This window comes from Lipomyces arxii (assembly GCF_038497795.1).
Source record: "Lipomyces arxii strain Phaff 12-163 unplaced genomic scaffold V1512scaffold_9, whole genome shotgun sequence".
NCBI classification, from domain to species: Eukaryota; Fungi; Ascomycota; class Lipomycetes; order Lipomycetales; family Lipomycetaceae; genus Lipomyces; species Lipomyces arxii.
In genome coordinates this window covers 404,958-426,423 of record NW_027117708.1, presented here as the reverse complement: position 1 = coordinate 426,423, position 21,466 = coordinate 404,958, and the positions used below count along the sequence as shown (strand labels likewise).

At 42.5% G+C, this 21,466-nt stretch overlaps 5 protein-coding genes across 5 annotated transcripts; 3 read left to right on the top strand and 2 right to left on the bottom strand.

Annotated features, from left to right (window-relative positions):
- Positions 1-143: 143 nt before the first annotated feature.
- Positions 144-2,307, bottom strand: V1512DRAFT_248190 (uncharacterized protein; the record flags this gene model as incomplete). The annotated part of the gene is made up of 5 exons (XM_066914534.1): positions 144-488; positions 535-1,782; positions 1,828-1,904; positions 1,947-2,184; positions 2,275-2,307. The coding sequence occupies 5 exons, from the start codon at positions 2,305-2,307 to the stop codon at positions 144-146; spliced, it is 1,941 nt and encodes a 646-aa protein (XP_066771261.1).
- A 172-nt stretch (positions 2,308-2,479) lies between these two features.
- Positions 2,480-3,516, bottom strand: V1512DRAFT_239727 (uncharacterized protein). Its single transcript, XM_066914210.1, has 5 exons — positions 3,290-3,516; positions 3,225-3,239; positions 3,079-3,174; positions 2,901-3,029; positions 2,480-2,855 (listed from the first exon to the last, which is right to left on the bottom strand). Exons 1-5 carry the CDS (start codon positions 3,325-3,327, stop codon positions 2,684-2,686), a joined length of 450 nt encoding a protein of 149 aa, XP_066771260.1. The 5' UTR covers positions 3,328-3,516; the 3' UTR covers positions 2,480-2,683.
- A 590-nt stretch (positions 3,517-4,106) lies between these two features.
- On the top strand, positions 4,107-5,149 carry V1512DRAFT_263843 (ribosomal protein S5 domain 2-type protein). Its single transcript, XM_066916569.1, has 2 exons — positions 4,107-4,460; positions 4,511-5,149. The coding sequence occupies exons 1-2, from the start codon at positions 4,210-4,212 to the stop codon at positions 5,103-5,105; spliced, it is 846 nt and encodes a 281-aa protein (XP_066771259.1). The 5' UTR covers positions 4,107-4,209; the 3' UTR covers positions 5,106-5,149.
- Positions 5,150-7,089: 1,940 nt separating this feature from the next.
- V1512DRAFT_253669 (P-loop containing nucleoside triphosphate hydrolase protein) lies at positions 7,090-11,408 on the top strand (the record flags this gene model as incomplete). The annotated part of the gene is made up of 3 exons (XM_066914754.1): positions 7,090-7,308; positions 7,356-9,771; positions 9,817-11,408. 3 exons carry the CDS (start codon positions 7,090-7,092, stop codon positions 11,406-11,408), a joined length of 4,227 nt encoding a protein of 1,408 aa, XP_066771258.1.
- Positions 11,409-19,793: 8,385 nt separating this feature from the next.
- Positions 19,794-20,842, top strand: V1512DRAFT_208625 (P-loop containing nucleoside triphosphate hydrolase protein; the record flags this gene model as incomplete). Its single annotated transcript, XM_066913443.1, has 2 exons — positions 19,794-20,571; positions 20,622-20,842. The coding sequence occupies 2 exons, from the start codon at positions 19,794-19,796 to the stop codon at positions 20,840-20,842; spliced, it is 999 nt and encodes a 332-aa protein (XP_066771257.1).
- Positions 20,843-21,466: the final 624 nt, after the last annotated feature.

Sequence of the window (21,466 nt, the reverse complement as noted above, 5' to 3'; positions counted from 1 at the left end):
CAGTTACCATCATAGTCACAAGTCTGTCTCAAATTAGATATTCACTCACGTCCGGGTAACTGATTAAGCGTTTGATACCACATTTCGCTAGAACTCATACGTCATTAAATACAATGTTATTAATCAAAATAGACGAAATCCTATTAAACATCATTGTCTGTTTTTAAAGAGACAATTGGCTCATCATCTTCGCTGTCTGTCAACGGCTCGCCGTCAAGTTCAGGGTCAATGAGGTCGTTCACATTCACTACTATCGCGCCTCCCGCCTTCTTGTTAGCACCATTGAATTCTGAATCTGTTATATTTGGTCGGGTAGCAGTTGAGCTGTCGATCTTCTTCCATTTATTAAAGGTGGCAACTTTGACCGGACGAGGTTCTTGCCCTTCTTCGTCAATGCGATGAGAAATCTCGTTCGCGGGCTCTATTTCGCTACCTAAAAATTTGTATGTCATTTCTTCCAAGGCCTCGTGTGTAAAAACGCTCCATCCCTTCAGGTCTAAGTCAATTGTTCAAGATGAAGCTCAGTCAACTCACCTCCCACACATTGAGCACAGCCAAAACTTGTCGTCGAAAGTTGTCAGCTCGTATCCGACCGTCAAACGCCCTAAAGACCTCGTGCAAATTTACAAACACAGACACAAGTCTTGACTGAAACAGGCTTCTGTATTTCCACACACCTTTGTTCACTCCGCCAATGCCCATGCCTGAATTATACAAAACATCGCCTATTGCCCAAAGCCGGGCGACACGAAGCTGGGCGGGCGCGTCTGGCCCAACGACGCTGTTGCACATTACCTCAACAATTTCTTCTGCCGCGTGCGAGTTATCAATGGCAAATGCCATTAATCTTGCTATTGAGCCACGTTTCGGAGAAATGTGTTGCAGCAGTAACGTCAGATGCAAATGTGCAAGTGGGCCCAACCATGGCGACAGCTTGTGTTCGGGCTGTTCGGCGCGGTCAACGTCCTCATTGTCAACCTGAGCTATCTCTTGCTCGATTGAAGGTGCCAGTGATGGTGGCACCCATAATATGCCGTTCGAAAACATCTCAATCGGTTTTGTACTCCACTTGTCAATTGCTTCTCCACTAGCAAGACTCCAAAACTTCCAGCGGAAGTAAATGTGTTCAGGCAGAGCTGAATCAAACAAAAAGGCGTAGTCTGCATTATATCGCTCGCGCACACGAATCACGGCCTCAAACTCAGGCCCTAGCTTCAAGATGTTTTCAATCATACCGTGAATTTTACGCAAAGTCAGCAGCGAGTCGGGATACCGCACCTGCACGTGCAGCCGGTTTGCAAGAAGATTATGAGCCGTAGATGTTGAAAGACCAACAGAGCTTGGCGGTGCAAATCCTGGCACTGTTGAGTCTAGATCGAGGTCTGCAGGAAGTTGCGCGCCAAACGGCAGACCGCTTCGTGCATCTAGCCGAGAAGTTGGTCCGGCGTCTTTCCCGTGTGAAGCGCTAAGCCAGTACCCTGATCCCAGATATTGTCTATCGAGTGCTACTCTAGCTTTTTCGACGTCTTCTGCGTCTTCAAAAACAACTCTTGCGCTTATTCCTCGCCGTTTAGGATCTGGTAGTTGGAGCACGACGGTTTGCACCTTTCCGTATTTACTAACTAGCTTGGTCACTGAAGACTGTGTAGAGTTCGGTAATAATCCACCAATATACATCGACGCAGCACTGGGCTCTGTATAGTTTGAGACTGTATTACGTATTTGATCTGGCCGAGGTAATCCAGCTGGTCTGTCCAAAACTCTTCGCTTGATCCCAGTTGTCTAGACTGATCAACGTTCCATTCCACCGCAAAGCCATAAACATACATCATTTCTACTTCTTTGTCCTGTAAACGGAAAACTCCTTTTGACGGTGGTTGTGTGAGTTGGGTACGATTGCTGGTCTGTTCAGTTAGCAAAATCCATCTCAAATCATTTTCACACACTCGTTAACGCAGTCCCACTCTGAACGAAGTTAACCTCTGGAGTGTCTCCTTCAAAGCTTTTCACAAAATCTTCATAGGCAGCCCTAGTCTCGTCTTCGTCTCTACGCCGTCTGGCTTCTTCCGCCTCCTTTGCACGTTCAAACGATGACTTTGTCGCGTTGTCGCTCGTCGCAACAGATCCAAAGCTCGGATAGCTCGAAGCATTATTGCTGGTGGTGCTGCCTGAAAGCTGCGGAGGCTGAAAATTGTCAATTATTGAATCACCATGAAATTGTATTCGGTTGAGATTTTAATGCAACAAAAAAAAACAGTCGTGGTTGACACTTACGCCTTTTCTGTTGACAAAATGTCGTGGGGGCATTGCTTAATACGATGAAGCACTAAATTTATTTTGCCATTGACTGGTTTTTGTGTAAGATTTCATTTGTGTGGAGTTCTAGCATGAGGAAGTCTCGAAAATATAGCCCCTGTAATTCCACGTCACTATTACCACATCGCAACAAACAATACAAAGAAATAAGCTTTTAAAGTAGAGAATATTGATTTAAATATATAAACTGGTAAGACCGCATTATGAGGTTCAAAATTATATGAATATCAAGTGACCATTTCTCACACTAAAATCTACAGAATACATGAAAAATATTTGTTCGATCTTATCCATCTCATTGCCATCATTCCAACTTTGTCCCAAGCTTCATGATCAATTTTCCACTCCGCTCGTTGCCGCTTCAAACTTATATGATCTGTTGCGCCAGACCTTGGCCACCGAGCGTGGTGGAGGTTGTGAACTCCTGCTTCTTGAAAGCGGCAATGGCATATGAGGCGGAAGCGAGCGTAAGGAACACGGCCGCGACAATAAGAGACGAGCCACGAATAAACAACGTAAACCATTGAATGAGTGCAACACTATAATATTAGCCAGCGGTCATGGTAAGGCAGCATGTTGTGTACCCAAGATAGAAGAGAGCACGAGGGGTGTTGTTTGAGAACCGACGGACAAATGTATCAAAGTTTGGGGACACAGGGCAGATTCTGAGCAAGAATGGAACTTCAACAAAAATCAATGTGAGTCCAGTCACACTGTAGATTGTAAATACATAGCATATAGTTGAGACGGTGGCGTACATACATGCAGACAGCAGAAAAAATGATCAGGCCAACATTAAATGTGAAGATAGTTGCAATTCCAACGGCAAGACAGATAATGATGGATATAATTCCAATCCTGCAAATAAATCAGTATAGGTCGATTTGGGTCGGAGTAAAGCATTGTACCATTGGCCATAGAGACTATACAAGTCAGTAAGATGTGACACTCGATTGAACGTGAAAGGTTTTACCTAAAGTTGCGTGTTCTGAGTTCGTCTGCAATCGTCATTTTAAATTGTTGTTCAATTGCTGCGCGCTATGGCTGTTATGGTTAGTAGGGCATCCAATGCGTTCACCAGCTAAAGCATTCAGGCATAGCTATATGATGTCAATCAATATCGGTTTATGCTTACTACAGTGATTTGTCTTCTTATAAAATAATTGGTCAGTATACCCAGCGTACTTGTAATAGTAAGAGGCCGGTTGAAAGACTACTGTATGGTGCGATGTGTCTGGTCCTGGCCCCTGGAAGTAGTCACGTGAAACTTCTTCGCAACAGCTTAACTTTTTTTTCTAAGCAAAACCAAGCAACTATAGCAATTTAAACCAGCGTCACAAACAATGAAAATATAGTGTAAGTCAATGATACTTGTGATTTGAGAGAGTTGTGCTTGATATGATGAACATCGAATCTAAACTTATCTACATTATCTGTATGCTCGTCAAGAGTGCTGAAGACTTGTTATTTGAACACCCTGATAATCTTGCGCAATTTCCACCATTTAGTTTCATTTACGTGCGAAGTAAACTAATTATTATACCAGATGTTCAGAAGTATCGAGATACTATCAAAATTGAACTATATGACGAATGACGGGGGTATACCGGTGAGTAGTGTGAAGTCTTTAATGGTCATTCTGTTGCCGCCTATTGATCTGTTGCTATGAATTGGCTTTTTCGTAATCAATTAAGATAATAGCTGCTAAGAACTATAAGCATGTTTGATTTATACACTTTTTGCCTCCGTAATTCTATCCCATCGTATTGATTTCTCTCAGGAAGTAGAGCAAAGAAGAGGATTTAAACCTAATCCGCATTAACATTGAAAACCTTTGCATTTACGCCAAGCCAGATAGACCGTGTCTGTAGAAAAAATAAAGAAGTAGACAAAATGCCATTATCAATAGCAGAGGAGTCATATCTTAACAGCTCGCTTGCCATGCGACCGCCATGTCGGCCAGACGGGCGCGATCAGATGCAGTTACGGCCTATCGACGCTGCGACGGGTATTCTACCTACCACAAATGGTTCAGCCCGTATACGACTGGGAGATGGAGGCGAGTGTATAGTAGGAGTCAAGGCGGAGGTTATTACAGCAACTCATACATCTGAGGCAGTTCATGTTGAAGTTGATTGTGACATGTAAGTGATCTTAAAGAATAGCGGGCTGAAGGGACTAATATTGAGTACAGAGCAGGCGTACAGTCGACTGATTTTCTGCACAATTTGTTATGCTCTACACTTGAGTCAGCCATAAGGAAAAGTATTCCATGGAAGCTACTACGTATTACGGGAAAGTACAGGTACAAATTGTTTGTAGACGGTGTCATACTAGATCATGCGTCGCACCCACTCACATTGTTTTCAATGACAACGTACTTAGCACTACTTGATACTCGGATTCCTGAACTGGCGCCCGATTCACGGTCACCAGACGAGGACGAGAATGAGAACGTGAAAGAAGACGTCAGCATGCCTCAGTACTCAAATGACTGGGATGAGGCAGAGTGGTTGTGCAAGTCATGGTTGCCACCTTTAGTTTTGCTAGGAATAGTTGTAAGCAAAAACGTGTTTGTGGATGCTACTGGCACCGAAGCCGAGGTTAGTGATGGTGGACTGTTGACTGTATGGCATGAAGGACGACTCGTGTCAGTTAGGGTCGTGAACACGAAAGACTCGCCTAAACAAGTGTTCAGCGTGTCTAGTCTGAGCAACGCAATAGACGTCTTATCAAAAGCGTCAAAAGAAGTTGAAAGGGCATTAAAAAATGTATCTCATTTTGCATAGCTTTATGAATTTGACTCTGTACGAATAGGCGTTTGCGTCACATACGAAATCTCCTTACACTTTCTCACTTTATTCTAAAATGCCTTTTCAAACGAACCCATTATTAAATGTCTCCGGTCCAGTTTGTTTAGCGGATGGCGGGTTATAAGATCCGTGAGCGACCGGCCACAATACCCAAACAAGTAATCATTCTGACACTAACTCTATCAGTTTCAAAACTACTTACACACAATGAACCAATTTACTGCATCGGGCAATGAGAGCGGCTCAAACCTCATTCGATTCCTTTTATTCTCTTCAAGCGCACTTTTCATTTTCTTTCACTTTGTTCATACAAATAATCGACCTCCAACAGAATCTTCAAATCGTGGTCAAAAAAAAAAAAAAATAGAATTTTTGATATACACGTTTAGTCACATTCATTTAAAGTGCCATATTTTTTATTTATACTGTTTCAGATTGTTGACATTTTACACGCGTCTAGTCGCGTCATTTTTACACGTCCTTTACGCGGTCCTTCATTGAAAGACAACACAACTACTATCACCACAACTACAACAGCAAGAACCGCAAAATAACAACAAATGCTTCATCAATTTCAATCACAACAACCTCAATACGCTCATTATAATTTCCCAAATATGTTGGGACATATGGCTTCAACTCAAAGCTCACAGTCATTTATTGGGAACGCCAGTAATGAAGGAAATTTATCACGAAAGCGAACTTTTCAAGATTCAGAAAACGAGGACGCGGCAGGCATGATAAATTATAGTCCAAACAGTCAATCGTTTGAACAACATAAAATTGCTAATATAAAAAGACGAAGCGAGAAACCAACTGATACGCATATTCATGGTGTGTTGGTAAATTTTATGACTGGGATCTATACTGACTTTTACTAGTATCAACACTTAGGCGTCTGTTTGCTGCTGCACAATCAGATAACGACGTTCAGACTTCAGCAGCCAAGATGTTGTCAACATGTAACGAACTAGCGTGTGAAGATTGCGAAAACACGATCATGTTGGATGAGTACACATCTGATCCAGATGCTTACTCATGCTTCTGCTGCAACAAAACTGTATGCTGGCGGTGCTCTTTGCGAACTCAAGAAACGAATAACGCGTTGGAATGTCTACAGTGTGCGTCTAATAGGTCTGGTCAGATGTGTTGAGAGTACACAGATAATATATGTGAATATGAATTAGTCAAGGGAAAAGGAATGGGTAGCGAGTACATAAACGCAAATTTGGATCTGCGCTTCAAGGGTGGGGCATAATGGGGTCCACAAAGGTCAGGAATAGGGCATTTTTTTTATCAATCGTAGATCGCAAAGAGATTGCTAATCTTTTGTTATTTATTGTATTTTTATATATTTTTGTATTTGTATATTGTTAAGGGCTTCTGTATATTCTGTATATTGTGTGTGACTGAGCCAAAATAAAGTTTTGAAAGAAATTTCCGGTGTTTTAGTATGTCTTCAAGATTAGGATCATCGTTACTGGAAGGAGTGAAGGGCCGAAGTACCGACAAGCGGGGCACCAACGTGGGGGGAACCCAAAAAGGTTCAAACGCCTTCTTTAAGCGTGTATTTTTGTTTCGCCGAAAAATCTTATCTTGGAGAGATCATAATCGATATTGCAGATTAGATAAGGTTTTTTTACAGTAGGGTAGGTCAATTGATACGACAATCATTCTATCATTAATCAGCCATGAACTGATATGAAATTTCCATTATTATATGACCGGATTTAAGGATTATTTGACGTGAATGTTTTAAAACAACGACGACTGCGGCGCTTGATTAGACTACTAGCTCTTGTAGTTTAAACTACTATCGCCGCGAAATCTCCATCAGCGCGGAAACGTAGTGTCTCCACGATGTTGGTGGTCGGAAACCTATATTTCCGCGTAGAAGTCCTTAGTGGTCCTTTTAAATATTCAATTGCTATGTCTGCACTACTCCGTGACTTAAAGCAAAATGGCAAAAAGTACAAAGGAAGAGTCTACAGTCATCACTGAGGTTCAGGTTGCTGGAATAGAGTCCAAAAGGTTAACAATGAAAACGATACTACGCTTCATTAACCCATTAGCAGCCCGAACAGCACCTCCAGTTCCAGATGCTCCATATGTTACTGGTGAAGCGTCTGCGGATATTTTTTCAAAGATGTACTTCATCTGGATGGACAGGCTCATGATTGTATGTTCAACTCTGAATCAACAAAATATGCATGTTAACTAGTTCAGACTGGATATGCTCGTGAACTCAAAGAGAACGATATTCCCCTGGTGGATCCGAAGAAGCAGACAAAAGTAATGACGGAGAAATTTGTGGCAGCTTTAGAAAGACGAATTGCAAAAGGGCAAAAGAAAAACTTAGCTCTCAGAGCTTTATACGATACATTCAAAGCTGAAATTTGGTGGGTCATGATAACCAGAAGCGTGGTTGACGCGATGTGGATGACGAGCCCTCAGTTGACGCGTCGCATTATTTACTTCGTCAATGATGCTTACAAAGGCTCACATGCCCCAATTAGTCACGGCATTGGCATGGTAGTCGGCCTCGGTGTTATTCTTGCGGTCTCGTCGATTTTGCAACAGCAGTTCATGTACCATTCACACTATATTGGTGCTCAGGCCCGAGGGGTGTTAGTCAACGCTCTCTATCAGAAGTCGCTTGCATTGTCGAACCGGGCCAGAGTCGATCACACAAATGGCAAGATTGCAAGTTTAATGTCTACCGATACGTATCGGGTGGAGTTTGCATGCCAGTTTGTAGGCCATTTACTTGACGCGCCTATACCGCTTATCATTTGTCTAATTATGCTGGTCATCAACATCGGTCCTTCATCACTCTGTGGTTTTGCGCTAATCGTGCTCGCCACACCTGTCTTGACCAAAATCGCAAAGATCATTGCTCGTCGCCGTGTTAAATCGACAATCTTTACTGATGCTCGAATCCGGTTAACACAAGAGTTATTGCAATCTATTCGGGTCATTAAATTTTTTGCGTGGGAAAACGCCTATATCAAACGCTTACTTGAGATTCGCCGAAAGGAAATTAAACTCGTTCGATTCATGCTTGTGCTTCGGTCTGGCATTTTTGCTATTTCTCTTACCTTGCCTGTGTTTGCATCAATGATTTCGTTTGTTGTGCTCTCAGTCACAGGTGGTAATCTCGATCCTGCTAGAGTCTTTGCATCGTTGTCGCTGTTTAACTTACTTCGTATCCCGCTAATTGTACTGCCACTGGGATTAACGACTGGTATTGACGCTTATGTCGCACTAAATCGTATTCAATTGATGCTGACTGCTGACGAGCTTTCTACGGAGGTTGCACCGGATACAGACATGCCCGAAGCGATTTTGGTCCGGAACGCGTCGTTTACATGGGAGGAAGAACTTGCTGATTCTACTGAAGACACGAACGATAAGACCGTTGTTGAAAAAAAAATAGCGGAAGATAAAGCAGAGTCTGTTTTGAGCAGATTAACTACAGTAGATAGCGCCAGAATGGTCGGAGTTGTTCCAGATGAAGACGAAATGCCAGACATTATCGAAGTTGTTGAAAAGCCGTTTTTCCAGGAAGGCGAGATCAAGGACAGAGATGCGCTCAGTCACTTTTCCGGACTGCACAACCTGAATTTTTCTATCAAACGTGGTGAATTCATTGTTATTACTGGCTTTATTGGTTCTGGAAAGACATCTCTTTTGGCGTCTATGGTAGGCGAGATGCGCCAAACCAGTGGTGTGATTAAGATAGGAGGAAGTGTGGCTTATTGCCCACAGCCGTGGATTCAAAACTCTACATTGATGGATAATATTCTGTTTGGCAGACCATATGATGAAGAAAGATACAATCGTGTGATCAAGGACTGCGCTCTTGAACGGGATCTCAAAGTTCTACCTGACGGTGACCAGACCGAGATTGGCGAGCGAGGAATTAACATTTCTGGAGGCCAAAAGTCACGAATCACGCTTGCTCGAGCGGCTTATTATGATGCTGAAATCGTGTTGCTGGATGATGTTCTTTCGGCTGTTGACTCCCATGTCGGCCGGCATTTGGTCGAACAATGCATTTGTGGCTTACTGGACGGTAAGACTAGATTGTTAGCTACGCATCAACTTCATGTGCTGCCTCATGCAGACCGAATCATTTTTATGGATGGTGTTGGCGGACTGACGATTGGCACTTACGACGAGCTGCTTCTGTCGTGCCCAAAATTTGCCCAGCTAATTACGTTTGGCTCAGCCCAGAAGTCAGATGAAGAGGAGGATGAAGAGGAGGAGGAAGAGGAGGAAGAAAAAAAAGTGGAATCAGAAGAAAATACAAACCCAGAAAGTTTAGATGCACCCAAGAAGGTTCAACAAGCTCAAAAGCTGATGAAAGTCGAAGAGCATCAGCAAGACAACGTGTCTTGGGAGGTATACAAGGTCTACTTCAAAGAGGCGGGAGGAAAGTACTTCTCATGGTCGGTTGCGCCGCTTGTTGTATTTGTGGCCGTCATTGCCGCTGGGCTACAGATTTTGGCGAACCTGTGGCTATCGTATTGGACACAAGATAGATTTCATATGGCTCGAGGCGGATACATTGGTGTGTTTGTCATGCTTGGAGTTGTGTGTGCACTGTTCTATTTCTTTCTTGGTCTTGTTACTACATATGGTGAGTTGATAATTGTGATAACGGTCGATTTACTAATATGAAAAGCTGGCGCTAATGCGTCTGTAAAGATGAACATTTCTGCGTCAAGAAAGGTACTGCGTGCCCCAATGTCATTCTTTGATACCTCTCCACTTGGACGGATTATCAACCGCTTTTCTAGCGATGTCGAGTCTATGGATAATACTCTGATCGATGCGTACCGAATGGCTTTGATCACGGTGACCAATATCGGTGGTATTCTAATTTTGATTGTTGCATATTTTTACTGGTTTGCGCTGGCGTTGGTCCCTTTGATGTTTCTATTTTGTCACGCAACAGCATATTACCGTGCGTCAGCAGTTGGCATTAAACGAATGGATTCAAACGCACGATCGGTTGTGTTCTCGCACTTTGGCGAGACTTTGACTGGTCTGACGTCTGTCCGTGCGTATCATGAGCAAAATCGGTTTAAGGCCAAGATGGAGGCCGCGCTGGACTACTCGAACAGATTTGGATTCATGATTGTGTCTAACCAGAGATGGTTGTCTATCAGACTTGAGAGTCTTGCAATCTTGTTGACATTTGTGTCTGGAATTCTTGCAATTTGTGCGCGTTTGAATGTGTCGCCGGCATCCATTGGTCTTGTAATGAGCTATTGCACAACTTTATCGTTTCAGATGGCGATGGTCATCAAGCAGGTGGCCGACGTTGAGAATCACATGAACGCAACCGAGAGAGTGTACTACTACATGAAAAACCTGCCATCCGAGGCTCCGCTTGAGATTGAAGAAACGACGCCGCGAGAGTCGTGGCCAGAAAAGGGAGCCATTGAGATGAAGAATGTGGTTATGCAGTACCGACCAGGCTTGCCAAACGTGCTACGAGGTTTGACCTTGTCGATCAAAGGGGGCGAGAAGATTGGTATCTGTGGTCGCACTGGAGCCGGCAAGTCGTCGATCATGGTTGCGTTGTATCGATTAGCTGAGCTATCCGGTGGTAGTATTGAAATCGATGGTGTTGATATCTCAAAGATTGGGTTGCATGATTTACGAAAGAAGCTGGCTATCATTCCTCAGGATCCGGTGCTGTTCAAAGGTACCATTCGGTCAAACCTAGATCCTTTCGACTCTTACAGTGATGTAGAGCTATGGGACGCACTTCGACGGTCTGATCTACTATCCAGTGCGTATTCCACACCAGATGACTCTGCGTCGTCGTCGTATGACTCAACCATGGAGGAGAAGCAAGGTGCATGTGAAACCACGGCTGAGGCTGGATTTGGAAAGTTCAGTTTAGACCAGCCAGTTGATGACGAAGGTTCGAACTTTTCGCTCGGCGAGCGCCAGCTGCTTTCACTTGCACGCGCACTTGTACGGACATTTCAGATTCTCGTTCTTGATGAGGCAACATCTTCTGTCGATTACCAGACGGACGCGAAGATTCAAAACGTCATTGTGCGTGAATTCAGCAAATGCACCATCTTGTGCATCGCACATAGACTAAAGACTATCATTACCTACGACAAGATTTTAGTGCTCGATAATGGGCAGGTTGCAGAGTTTGAAGAGCCAAAGAAGCTGTTTGACAAGAAGGATAGTATCTTCAGAGCGTTATGTCTGAAGTCGCGTATCACCGACGATGATTTTATGACGAAGTGACACAATTAGAGATTTTATACTTGCAGTAGAAATAATTTATAATATAACTGATTAACAAGATGCACATAGATGCGCACTGTATCAATCTTCTTGTCCATAGGACACGTGCATACTCACAATCTTAAAGACTTTGACAACTATCTCCTTGCGATAAATTTAAATCATATAAAGGCCTTTACTTTGCGCGTTTGGACAACCGCTGCCTGAAATACAGCTAAGAAATCAAAACGGCTTGAGTTTGTGTATACAAAAAGGCATCAGAAAATACAGTTACGACAGACAATGATCAAAAATAGTTTGTCGCTGTGACACAATCGCTGTGTCTCGATTCCACCTTCCGAACCATTTGCTTTGGCAATAGCGGTGGGCTTCCATTGTCCACAAAATCGTTTCAATTGGCGATCTTCTCTTGTTCTCTGTTCTCGCTGTAAGCTTCTTAGGGCCGAGTCCCCTTTTAGCTTTGTTTTTGAAGTCATCTCCCTAAAACTTGCACTTTAGACCAATTTTGCGGATAGGAATATTCTCACGTTTTCAAGCTTAAAATCTATTCCACTTTTGCCTAGAGGAGTTTGGCAATCCACTGTCATTAAAGGTTCCATTAGTGACAGGAAGAAATCTGAATGACCACTAGCTGGGCATTTCTTCAGAAGTGTGGTGTCTAATGTGTGGGCCAAATCTCTTCTTAGACAGCATTTGCAGTAGGTCAGCAAAACACTTTGTTGCGGATGGTATTCAAAAAAAAAAAAAAAAGAAAAAAAGCAAAGTTCATTGTATTGTGTTCTAAAGAACTTGTAGATAGCCTTTTATATACAAATCTATTACGTTGATTTCAACAGTCTTGATTCCAGCAACAGTAAACCGTAAACCACAGAATTTCCAAACAAAGCTCTTTTTACTTCGCTTTGAAGTATTGATTGTAGTGTACACTTGTCACTTCTGAATAGAATAAAAAAATAACCAAGTCAACAGGCGGTAAGCAAATCAAATAAATCTTGGCTATGGAAGCGTCATAAAATCAGTCCAGGTTGAGCAGTCAAATATGAAGATATTGAGCACCTTACTATACCATTCTTTGAGCTAACTAAATGTTGGCGTAACTGAAGAACCAAAACCCACCGCTCTCTCCACTGTTCCCAAATTGCCGTTTTTATTTGAAAACGCGTCAAGTTAACTAGACAGCTTTCTAAACAATTTTTTGAGACGGCGAAAATTAACTAAGGTGGATTCTGTCTTTGTCTAAGTGTTCGTACACAGAGAATAGAAGATAGAAACGGTACGATATCCAGACAGAAACTATAATGGCAGCACAAAATTTTATCCCCTGAAATGCACTTTTTTAAAAGAAAAAGAGTTTGCGCCCAAAAATTGATCGCACGTTTATCTGGCTGATTGGAGCTTTTTAAGCAAAACTGAAAAACCCACGTTGTTTGTTAATCCTGTTTTGTTTGACTACTTTTTACTGCTTTGTATGCTTCGCTAAAGTGGATCAAAAGTATAGTTGGTTGTCATGAGTTATACTGCGCTGTTGCTAAAGCAATAGACATTTTTGACGGTAGCTTACGTGCGATAACAAGCCAGTATGTTGCCTATTAGAAGCGTTATACGCAGCACAAAGTACTGAACTTGTGCTGTCACATGATCTCTATGTTCTGTATTTAGGATTATTTTCTTGTGTTAGCTTTCATCTGTAATCTTTTTCCACTAGTCACGAGATTGCAGTAAGATTCCTATGGAGCACGCTAGTTTGTCAGTTTTTTTACATAGTCTGATGAAATACGCGTTGTAGCCAAAATAATGGCGTTTGCTTTTAGTGGCAGAGATTTGAAATACGCGACGCGCAGTATCGATCAAGATTGACCATTCGATCACTGTTTCCTCTAATCGGCTATAGTGTCGGACAGCTCATCTCAGTACAGCTATACTTAACTGTCAACAATAATCACACTTGATATTTTCAATTAGCACGAGCCAATTCGGGAACTCCGATCCATCAAGCTAGTATGGACTGGTTTACGATTTATCGTCTTTGATGGCAATAAAGGACTTTTTCTTGGTGTTGTGGGTAGTAAATACTGCGTGAGTGTTGTCATTTACGGCGATCGTGGTTGTACCGTCTGAAGTTGCACGGATCATTTAGAGCTGCCAAGACAATCAAGGTTGTTTATGGTATATAAGGGCGCGTATCGTCTCGGCTACGCGAAAGTTACGTTTATTTGATGGAGCATCACGATGTGAAGTCGTGAAGAGGCGAATTATGAAAAGCAATAGCAGGCTAGGTGTGATTTTCGTGGGGGTATATCCCAGGTTTGATTTTCCTATCAACCAATGTTGCTTCGAACTGCACTATCCATACCCCCGTATCAACGCGCATCAACATGCCCTGCTTACGAATTTTCCTCTTTCTCTTTCTTTCTCTTTCTTCCCCACACTACATACTTCCCCACATTTAATATGCATATCAACTACTTCATATTATGATGTATACAATTTAATTCAAGTATGCTGAATGTTTACGTTTGCTAATGGTACATAGTACATACATACACCATGACATGCGTGCACCTTCTATCAATGCTATTGCTTATTTTCCTCAGCCGATACTCTTATTAAAAATTTTCTTCCAATTTCGCTGGTAGCTACATGATTGTCTACTGCCTGGGGTTGTTAATGACGTTCCTTGCGAACGTCTGCACGGGATCACATTGCCAACCTTTCTGTTATACAGAGACTGGGTTGCCTTTCATGGACCCTCAGCTGTCTTGTATGCAAGAGCTTCTGACCAAAAACCGGGCCTATCTCGGATTGATATTGATATGTTACTGTGTCGGAGTCTATATGACCTACTAGTCCGGTACGCTATGTACTTATCAATCAGTCTGCAATATCAGATGTTTGGGTGACTTTGGTCTACTGGTTTGGTTCGGTATCTCACTGTGGTTTGTGGTTTCATGATGACTGAGGTAAGGAACTGATCTAGATAACTTTTTTATCATAAGGAGCGCGTTATCATTATTAGTGTAACAACTGCCAAGTCATTCGTCCTGCACTATGATACCTCGACTTAATTGTTTTTAGCAATGAATAGTGCCTTCACACTGTGGACCTCTTACTTTCTTCTGATTTCTTACTCTATACATCTTGAACTTCTGATTATGACTGGTATTGTCTTTAATGTTTCCCTCTTTGGTCTTGATTATTCACTGGTCGTGGAATAATCACAACGTGGAATAATCACAACAAATATAATTTATCATTATTGGCTTACTAAAACTTGGAAAAAGGTACTCAACTCTATAGACCGCTGTTCAATCTTCACCAATAATTTGATGAAGTCCGGTTTTACGCTACTAGTTACAAGAAAAATAATAATAAATAGACAATCTTTGATTATTTTGAACTAATAATAGACATAAATAAGTTCAGCTTTAACTCTTAGAATATCCGTTTTAACTTAATAATATTTGCTATAACTAAATAAAAGTAAATATTGTCGGATTATTACAAAACCTACTAAAGCACTGGAACTACTTTCATTTTTATTTTAAATGCAATTTTACAGAAACGGCATTATAATTGTGTTTTCTTGAAATTTGACGACTGCAGATATAAATTTTACGTTGTATTTAAAGTGCTCTTCATTGCACCTGTAAAAGTATCAACTGTGTTCAAAAAATGGTTACTAAAAAAAAAATAGATTAAGTTATTACACAATTGTCGAAACACTGAGACAGTTTTTTAGTCATTTCTTTGTTTAGGGAACTTGTCGTTCATTATATAGCCCGAACGGCCCGAACCACAGAGGTAGCAGATTTTTGATCTGTAGCATCCGATATTTTGAGATATTAAATCTGAAGCAGCTGAAGCTCTTACAAGCAGGAGCTGCAGTTGTACGCGCGTCACTAAGCAACCGCGATGACGTTGCATCCTCTATTGTCACAAAAATATGTCTTTTCTTGTACACAACCTAAGTTAGCAGCAATATACACATTAAACTATTGTCTTAACCCTGATAACCATTAAAGTAAACCACAACGCTTGCATCTACAAATCTTGCTTAAATCAATGATGATCAGTGTCTCTGGAGTCGTTTACGATTTTGATGCTTTTCAATTCGATTATTGGAGCAACAGAGCTTTGTTGAGAATACTACAAACAGTTTCCGATATTGCTGACCCAATTGCACTCTGAATATATTGAAGTGGCCTGACTTATAGAGCCTTTGCCAAATAACGCGATTTCAAAGCATTCTGACGTACATTTGTTATTCACGGCGTTTACTGTTGTGTTTTGCAAATGATGGCTTCATTTGCGATGCATTCAGCGTTCGCCCATGACGGATAACTCCGGTCATGTTTATTATACATTACTCAAAAAATATTTCCAATTTTCTTGTATATCCGGGTAATATAAAAGATAAAGTTGATTGACCGAACCCAAAGTAACCGCCTATAAACTGTACTTCACACTTTTGTTCGAGAGAACTTATTCCGACTAAAGCGGTTAAAGTATAAATTTATAATTAAAATAAAATCTACTGTACAAAAATGTTATACTGCGCAATACTTTGTAATACGACTATGAAAGGTAAATGCTAGTCAAAAGAGCGGTTTTCTGCCTAAGGTATAAATTTGGTTGAAGCGGGCGCGGCTTGCTTTAGTACGAGATCTGTGTCGAAGTTAAAGTTCCCAGCAAAATGGCAAGTCGGATGGTCGGGTGATGATGATGTGAGCTCAGTGAAAAAAACATTAGCAATCATTCTTTTTAGCTCCAGCGTAAGAACTTTTTTAAGTAACAAAGTTAAAAACGAACTGGATGATTCTAACGACTCTGCTGCCGGGCTTACGCGGTTTGTCGGTCTAAATGCTGTGTCAGCGTAACGCACTTTAAACACTACCCCTCCTCCCCCCAAAATCACGGGACTTTGTTTTGCTCAGCTAGTTTTATATATAGTTGATCTTCCCTCTGCATTGAATTTTCACATTTAAATCCACTTTAAATAAATATTGATTCGTCTATTTGCTATCATAAGCAGTATGTCTCGAGGAGTTGCAGGTGGTCGTTATGACGATGGGTACGGGGCACGTTACAATGCGTACGAAAGCTATAATGCCAAATATAATCCAAGTGCTCGATCTGCTACACCCACTGAATCAAGTGTCCCTGCCTTTTCGTATATTATGAAACGTGCGGAGCGTGCGGCCGAGCGACGAGCATCTCAAGCTAAAGCTGAGGAGCGACTAGCAGAGTTTTTGCAGCAACGAGCTGAGTCGGTAGTGAATGAAACAGAGCAGACGATTGATTATACCATAGCAACACAAACAGCATCGAAAGCGGGCAGACGCAGCTCAGCTTCTTCTACTGATGTGTTTTATAGTCGCAGCATGGTTGTTTGATTGCGAACAAAAAGAGGAGCAGATCAAAGCTGCTCACGCACTGACGCGTGCACAGGGAGGTTGCACAGAAGACTAAACGTTACACTTTCACATTTCTTATTGTATGGTCTATCATAAATATTGTATTCTACGTGGAGTATATTATTTATATTATACGCAAATGCGGTGCTGGTTGTGCTGTCAGAATGGTTATTTTTACTGTAATATTATGTTGCCAGTACTTTCATTTGGAGAATCGTTGTAAATTGTCGATGACGTCATACATTTCTGCAGACTAAGTTGAACAGAACATATTTGGCCCATCAAAGGAGCACGAACCCCACAGCTTGCTCTAATTGCTGATGATACTCCATGACTTGTTATAATTTGTGAAGCTGTATAACATTCTACTTATCCCGCGCTTTTGGAAACTAATGCCTGCAAGATAAATGTTCAAGCAAATTGACGACATATTTATACAAAGCAGCAGGTAATTTCAACTAAATTACTCACTATTTACTGCCACGACTGGATGCTTCTATCATTTATCCCTTGTTTTAGGCTTACGTCACGGCTTTATCACTCGTAGCTAAATTAGGATCTCAATGTTTGAAATTTATCACATGTGTTTCATGCTGAACGCTTTTATAGAAAGACTCCAGTAAGGACCCATTTAAGCAAAACAAATAGATAAAGAGTGTATGGCGGCTTTGGAGTGCGCTGTCGACTATAAATATATAACTATCATATTTCAACGCCCCCCCTCCCCCCCTCCCCGCGCGCTCTTTCTAGAAATACTACTGCGTTCGTTTCTGAACCAATTAAAATAAAGGAAGTAACCTCATATTGCGTAACAGCTAGATATAGAAATTATAAGTAGAGATATATTTGGACGTAATGCCAACTTGAGGAGGGTAACTGGCGATGATCGTTTTTCCCTGCGGCGTCCATTGCTTTGCCCAATTCGCGTATGTACCATATTATCGACATTCTCGAGAATTTCCATTTATTCTTTCGCAGATAAACTACTCGTCTTAAAACCTGTTACGTTAGAATACGGGCAACTGTCATTCATTTTAATTGTCCATACTTCCTATCATTTCTAGTGGTCTGTGAGAGTGAATCAAGTGAGCGCATTGATTAACAGACCATTGCCAGTGTCACCGTTGTGGTCGACTTATACATATCCATTATGCTCAAATCCTCAAAACGGGGATCTGCATCAGACAACTACTTGCAACGTGTTTACGACGAGGCTTACAAGACTTTTGTAAATGCAATATTCGAGGACGCGCAAGGACACGACGCTGCTGCTCTGGACGGCTGGCTTCAAACACTTGAGCTCATTGAGGACGATCATTCCAAAATTATCGCTGCCCCTCAAGTGAACTCTCAAGATATATCTCTTTATGCTCGGATTGTTGATATTGAAAGGCAGTCAAAGGATCGTGTATACGCCTACGCATCTGCGTTTGCAGGTAACACGTTAGATACTGGCGATTTAAAGGCTGTTTATGAACAGTTGCGCGCGGACAGACGAAAATCACGAGAAGAGCAAGAAGCCAAAAATCCGCCTCTTTTGGTTCCACAGCCTGCGGCAAAGTCATGGTGGGCTCGTCCAGAGGAACCTGCTAGGTCTCTATCTGGAGGATCGGTTTCTCAAAGTCATCTAACAGCTCGTTCTCATAGCCCGACTAAAAAATCCATGCTAATGACTTTACGGAACCCTAGAGGCCCCAAAAAGGACAATCACACAATATCGTCGGCAATGAAAAAGAAGGCTCATGCGGTACCGGCAACGACCGCAGCAAATGCTGCGTGGAGCTCGGTCCAGAATGTCAATCAGATCAGACAACAGTCAGAAACAGCAGGCGGAGAACAAGAATTAAGGACTGCCTTTAAAAACTTCTCAACGTCTTCTTTGCCCTATCCCAGTACGCTTGGATCTATCACTTACACAGCTGTACCTCTTGCATCAGATAATTATGCAATTCCAGATCCGAGACGAAATCGCTCTACTAGTTCTTTGGAGAGTCAGCCTGCACTGATTACGTTTTCACCGCCGACAACACCTCCAGTAGCGGAGTCCAGTAATACTTCCACGCTGCCTAAGGCATTAGCTGTCCAGAGCAGTCCACCCTCTTCACGATCACCGTCTCCGTTGTCAAGCGTAACGAGTAATAGTTCTGGGCAACCGTCAATTTCTCAGGTAAAAACAAATGGCTCGGGTCAAGAAGGCAGCAGATCTGGGCCGCGTCTCTATCCATCAACTTTGGGGTCAGTTTCGCCAAAGTCTGCCCCTTCTCCTCCGCTATCGAAATGGAATAAGTATGCAACACGAAAGATGCTACCGAAGGACTTAAAGCAACTGCCGTCACCTTCGGATCGACCTATTTTGTCTACGGTAGCGGTATCTCCGCCTTCAAGTCCACTTCCAAATAGCACTCCACGAGCGCCAATTTCTCACTCTGCAACGCCAACACAGTCAGAAACTCAGAAATTGTCTAATTTGACAGAATCAACGACTTCAGACACCGCCCAGCCGTCGGCACCAATACCAATTCCGCAGATGCCAAAATCACTTACGCTTCCCCCGTCAACATTTCCATTTCATCCTTCAAGTTCTAACAAGTCGAATGGTACAAAGTCTCCGGGGCAATCGTCGCTGTATTGCTTGCCTTCAGGCGGAAAGAAGATACGAGACGTAGCTCAGCAATCAGCAAAGACTCGACCATCAGTTGCGCCGTCCTCTAGCCCATCTAATAGCTCATTTGTGTACAATCCTCTGAATGCAGCGCTTGCTGCAACTTCCAATGCAAAGGAGAAGGAAAAGAAGCAATATCAACCTTACGGCTTGACCTCAAACCAACGACGGGTGTCTCCACCAGGAGCGCAGAGCTCGGCGCAGAAGCCCAAGCAACAAGCCACATCTCAAGCTTCGAGGAGTAATCTTGTGCCTGCAGTGGCTAGGCCAGTGGCCACCACTTTATCGGATGGACCGTTGCCACCTTTGATGCCTGATACACCCGATCCGGAGCACCAAATTTGGAACAATAGGGTGAATGAGGCCTTGAAACACATTACTGGCGTCGATGAAGCGGCAGCGAGACAGATTTTAAACGAGATCGTGGTCAAAGGCGATGAGGTGCACTGGGAAGACATTGCAGGATTGGAGCAGGCAAAGACCAGTCTAAAAGAAACCGTGGTTTATCCATTTTTGCGACCTGATTTGTTCAAAGGTTTGCGAGAACCAGCGCGTGGGATGCTGCTGTTTGGACCTCCTGGTACCGGTAAGACAATGCTTGCCCGCGCAGTTGCTACCGAGTCTCAAAGTACATTCTTTTCCATTTCTGCATCGTCTCTTACTTCGAAATACCTGGGAGAGAGTGAAAAGTTAGTCAGGGCGCTATTTGCACTTGCACGAGCCTTGGCACCTTCTATAATTTTTGTAGATGAGATTGATTCTTTGTTATCTGCTCGAAATGACACAGGTGAACACGAAGCCTCACGGCGGATAAAGACAGAGTTTTTGGTCAAGTGGAGTGATTTGGCGCATGCTGCTGCTGGAAGGGACCATAAGGATGGAGACGACGCTCAGCGGGTTTTGGTTCTTGCTGCTACAAATTTGCCTTGGGCTATCGACGAGGCTGCAAGACGTCGGTTCGTGAGGCGCCAATACATTCCCCTGCCCGAGTCGGAGACTCGACTCAAGCATCTTAAAACTTTGCTCAAGTATCAGACCCATGGGCTGAATGAGAAGGATATTGAGAAGCTGGTCAACATGACAGATGGTATGTATCAATTATTGTATTTCGTTACTTTTTCTGATGGCGGTAAACAGGCTTTTCGGGCTCAGATATCACAGCACTTGCGAAAGACGCAGCGATGGGACCATTGCGGTCGTTGGGTGAGGCTTTGCTGTTTACTCCGCGAGAGCAGATTCGTCCAGTTCAGTTTATAGATTTCGAAGCAAGTCTGAAAACCATTCGGCCAAGCGTATCGAAAGAAGGGCTTGAGGCTTTTGAAGAGTGGGCTTTAAAATACGGCAGCTCGGGGGCATGAAAGACGACAGAGGCAGCAGGCTGGTAATTTTGTTGGGTTCTTGGTTTTTCAGTTTTGGGTGTTTTTGTATTTGCTGCACTAGCATGTGTATTCAAGGTTACGGTTCAGGTCAGGCTTGTACAGATTGCAGTATAATTATTAAATGGGCGCGAAAAATATGTTGGCGATGCTGCATATCTTGGCTCATTGTCTATATCAGTTTGGTAGGTGTTGAGTTGCGATCAGCATGACTTGCAAGTGCAAATGTGGCACACATGCGCTGAGAATAAAAACCGCTGTAACTACTGACGTCGTCTCAATGAAAAAGTGCTTTCATGCATGACAGTAGTTAAGTGCTTAAACTCTCGATAATTTACCGATGACATGCTTCAAACATCATGGCACGACATAATAACATAGGAACTAACATGAATATTATTGTCACAGAACCCAGACCGTCCTCTAATCAATACACTCAAACAATCAAAATAAATTTATAGAGAATTATTCATGCTCCCTTTTTCAGCAACATTTTGCAGAATAAACAATTAGCAGCACCAGAAGCTCTTCATGTTGTGATTGCATTCATTGAATGGAAATTATTTGCCCAACGCCATCATTAACGTAATTTAACAGGTCTAAAAA

Bases quoted from the DNA above. Each gene is read 5' to 3' on its own strand.
- V1512DRAFT_263843 (XM_066916569.1), top strand. From the start codon at position 4,210: ATGCCATTATCAATAGCAGAGGAGTCATATCTTAACAGCTCGCTTGCC. The intron at 4,461-4,510 runs GTAAGTGATCTT...TATTGAGTACAG, and splicing joins GTTGAAGTTGATTGTGACAT to AGCAGGCGTACAGTCGACTG.
- V1512DRAFT_239727 (XM_066914210.1), bottom strand. From the start codon at position 3,327: ATGACGATTGCAGACGAACTCAGAACACGCAACTTTAG. The intron at 3,030-3,078 runs GTATGTACGCCA...TACAATCTACAG, and splicing joins ATTTTTTCTGCTGTCTGCAT to TGTGACTGGACTCACATTGA. The intron at 2,856-2,900 runs GTACACAACATG...CTAATATTATAG, and splicing joins CGTGCTCTCTTCTATCTTGG to TGTTGCACTCATTCAATGGT.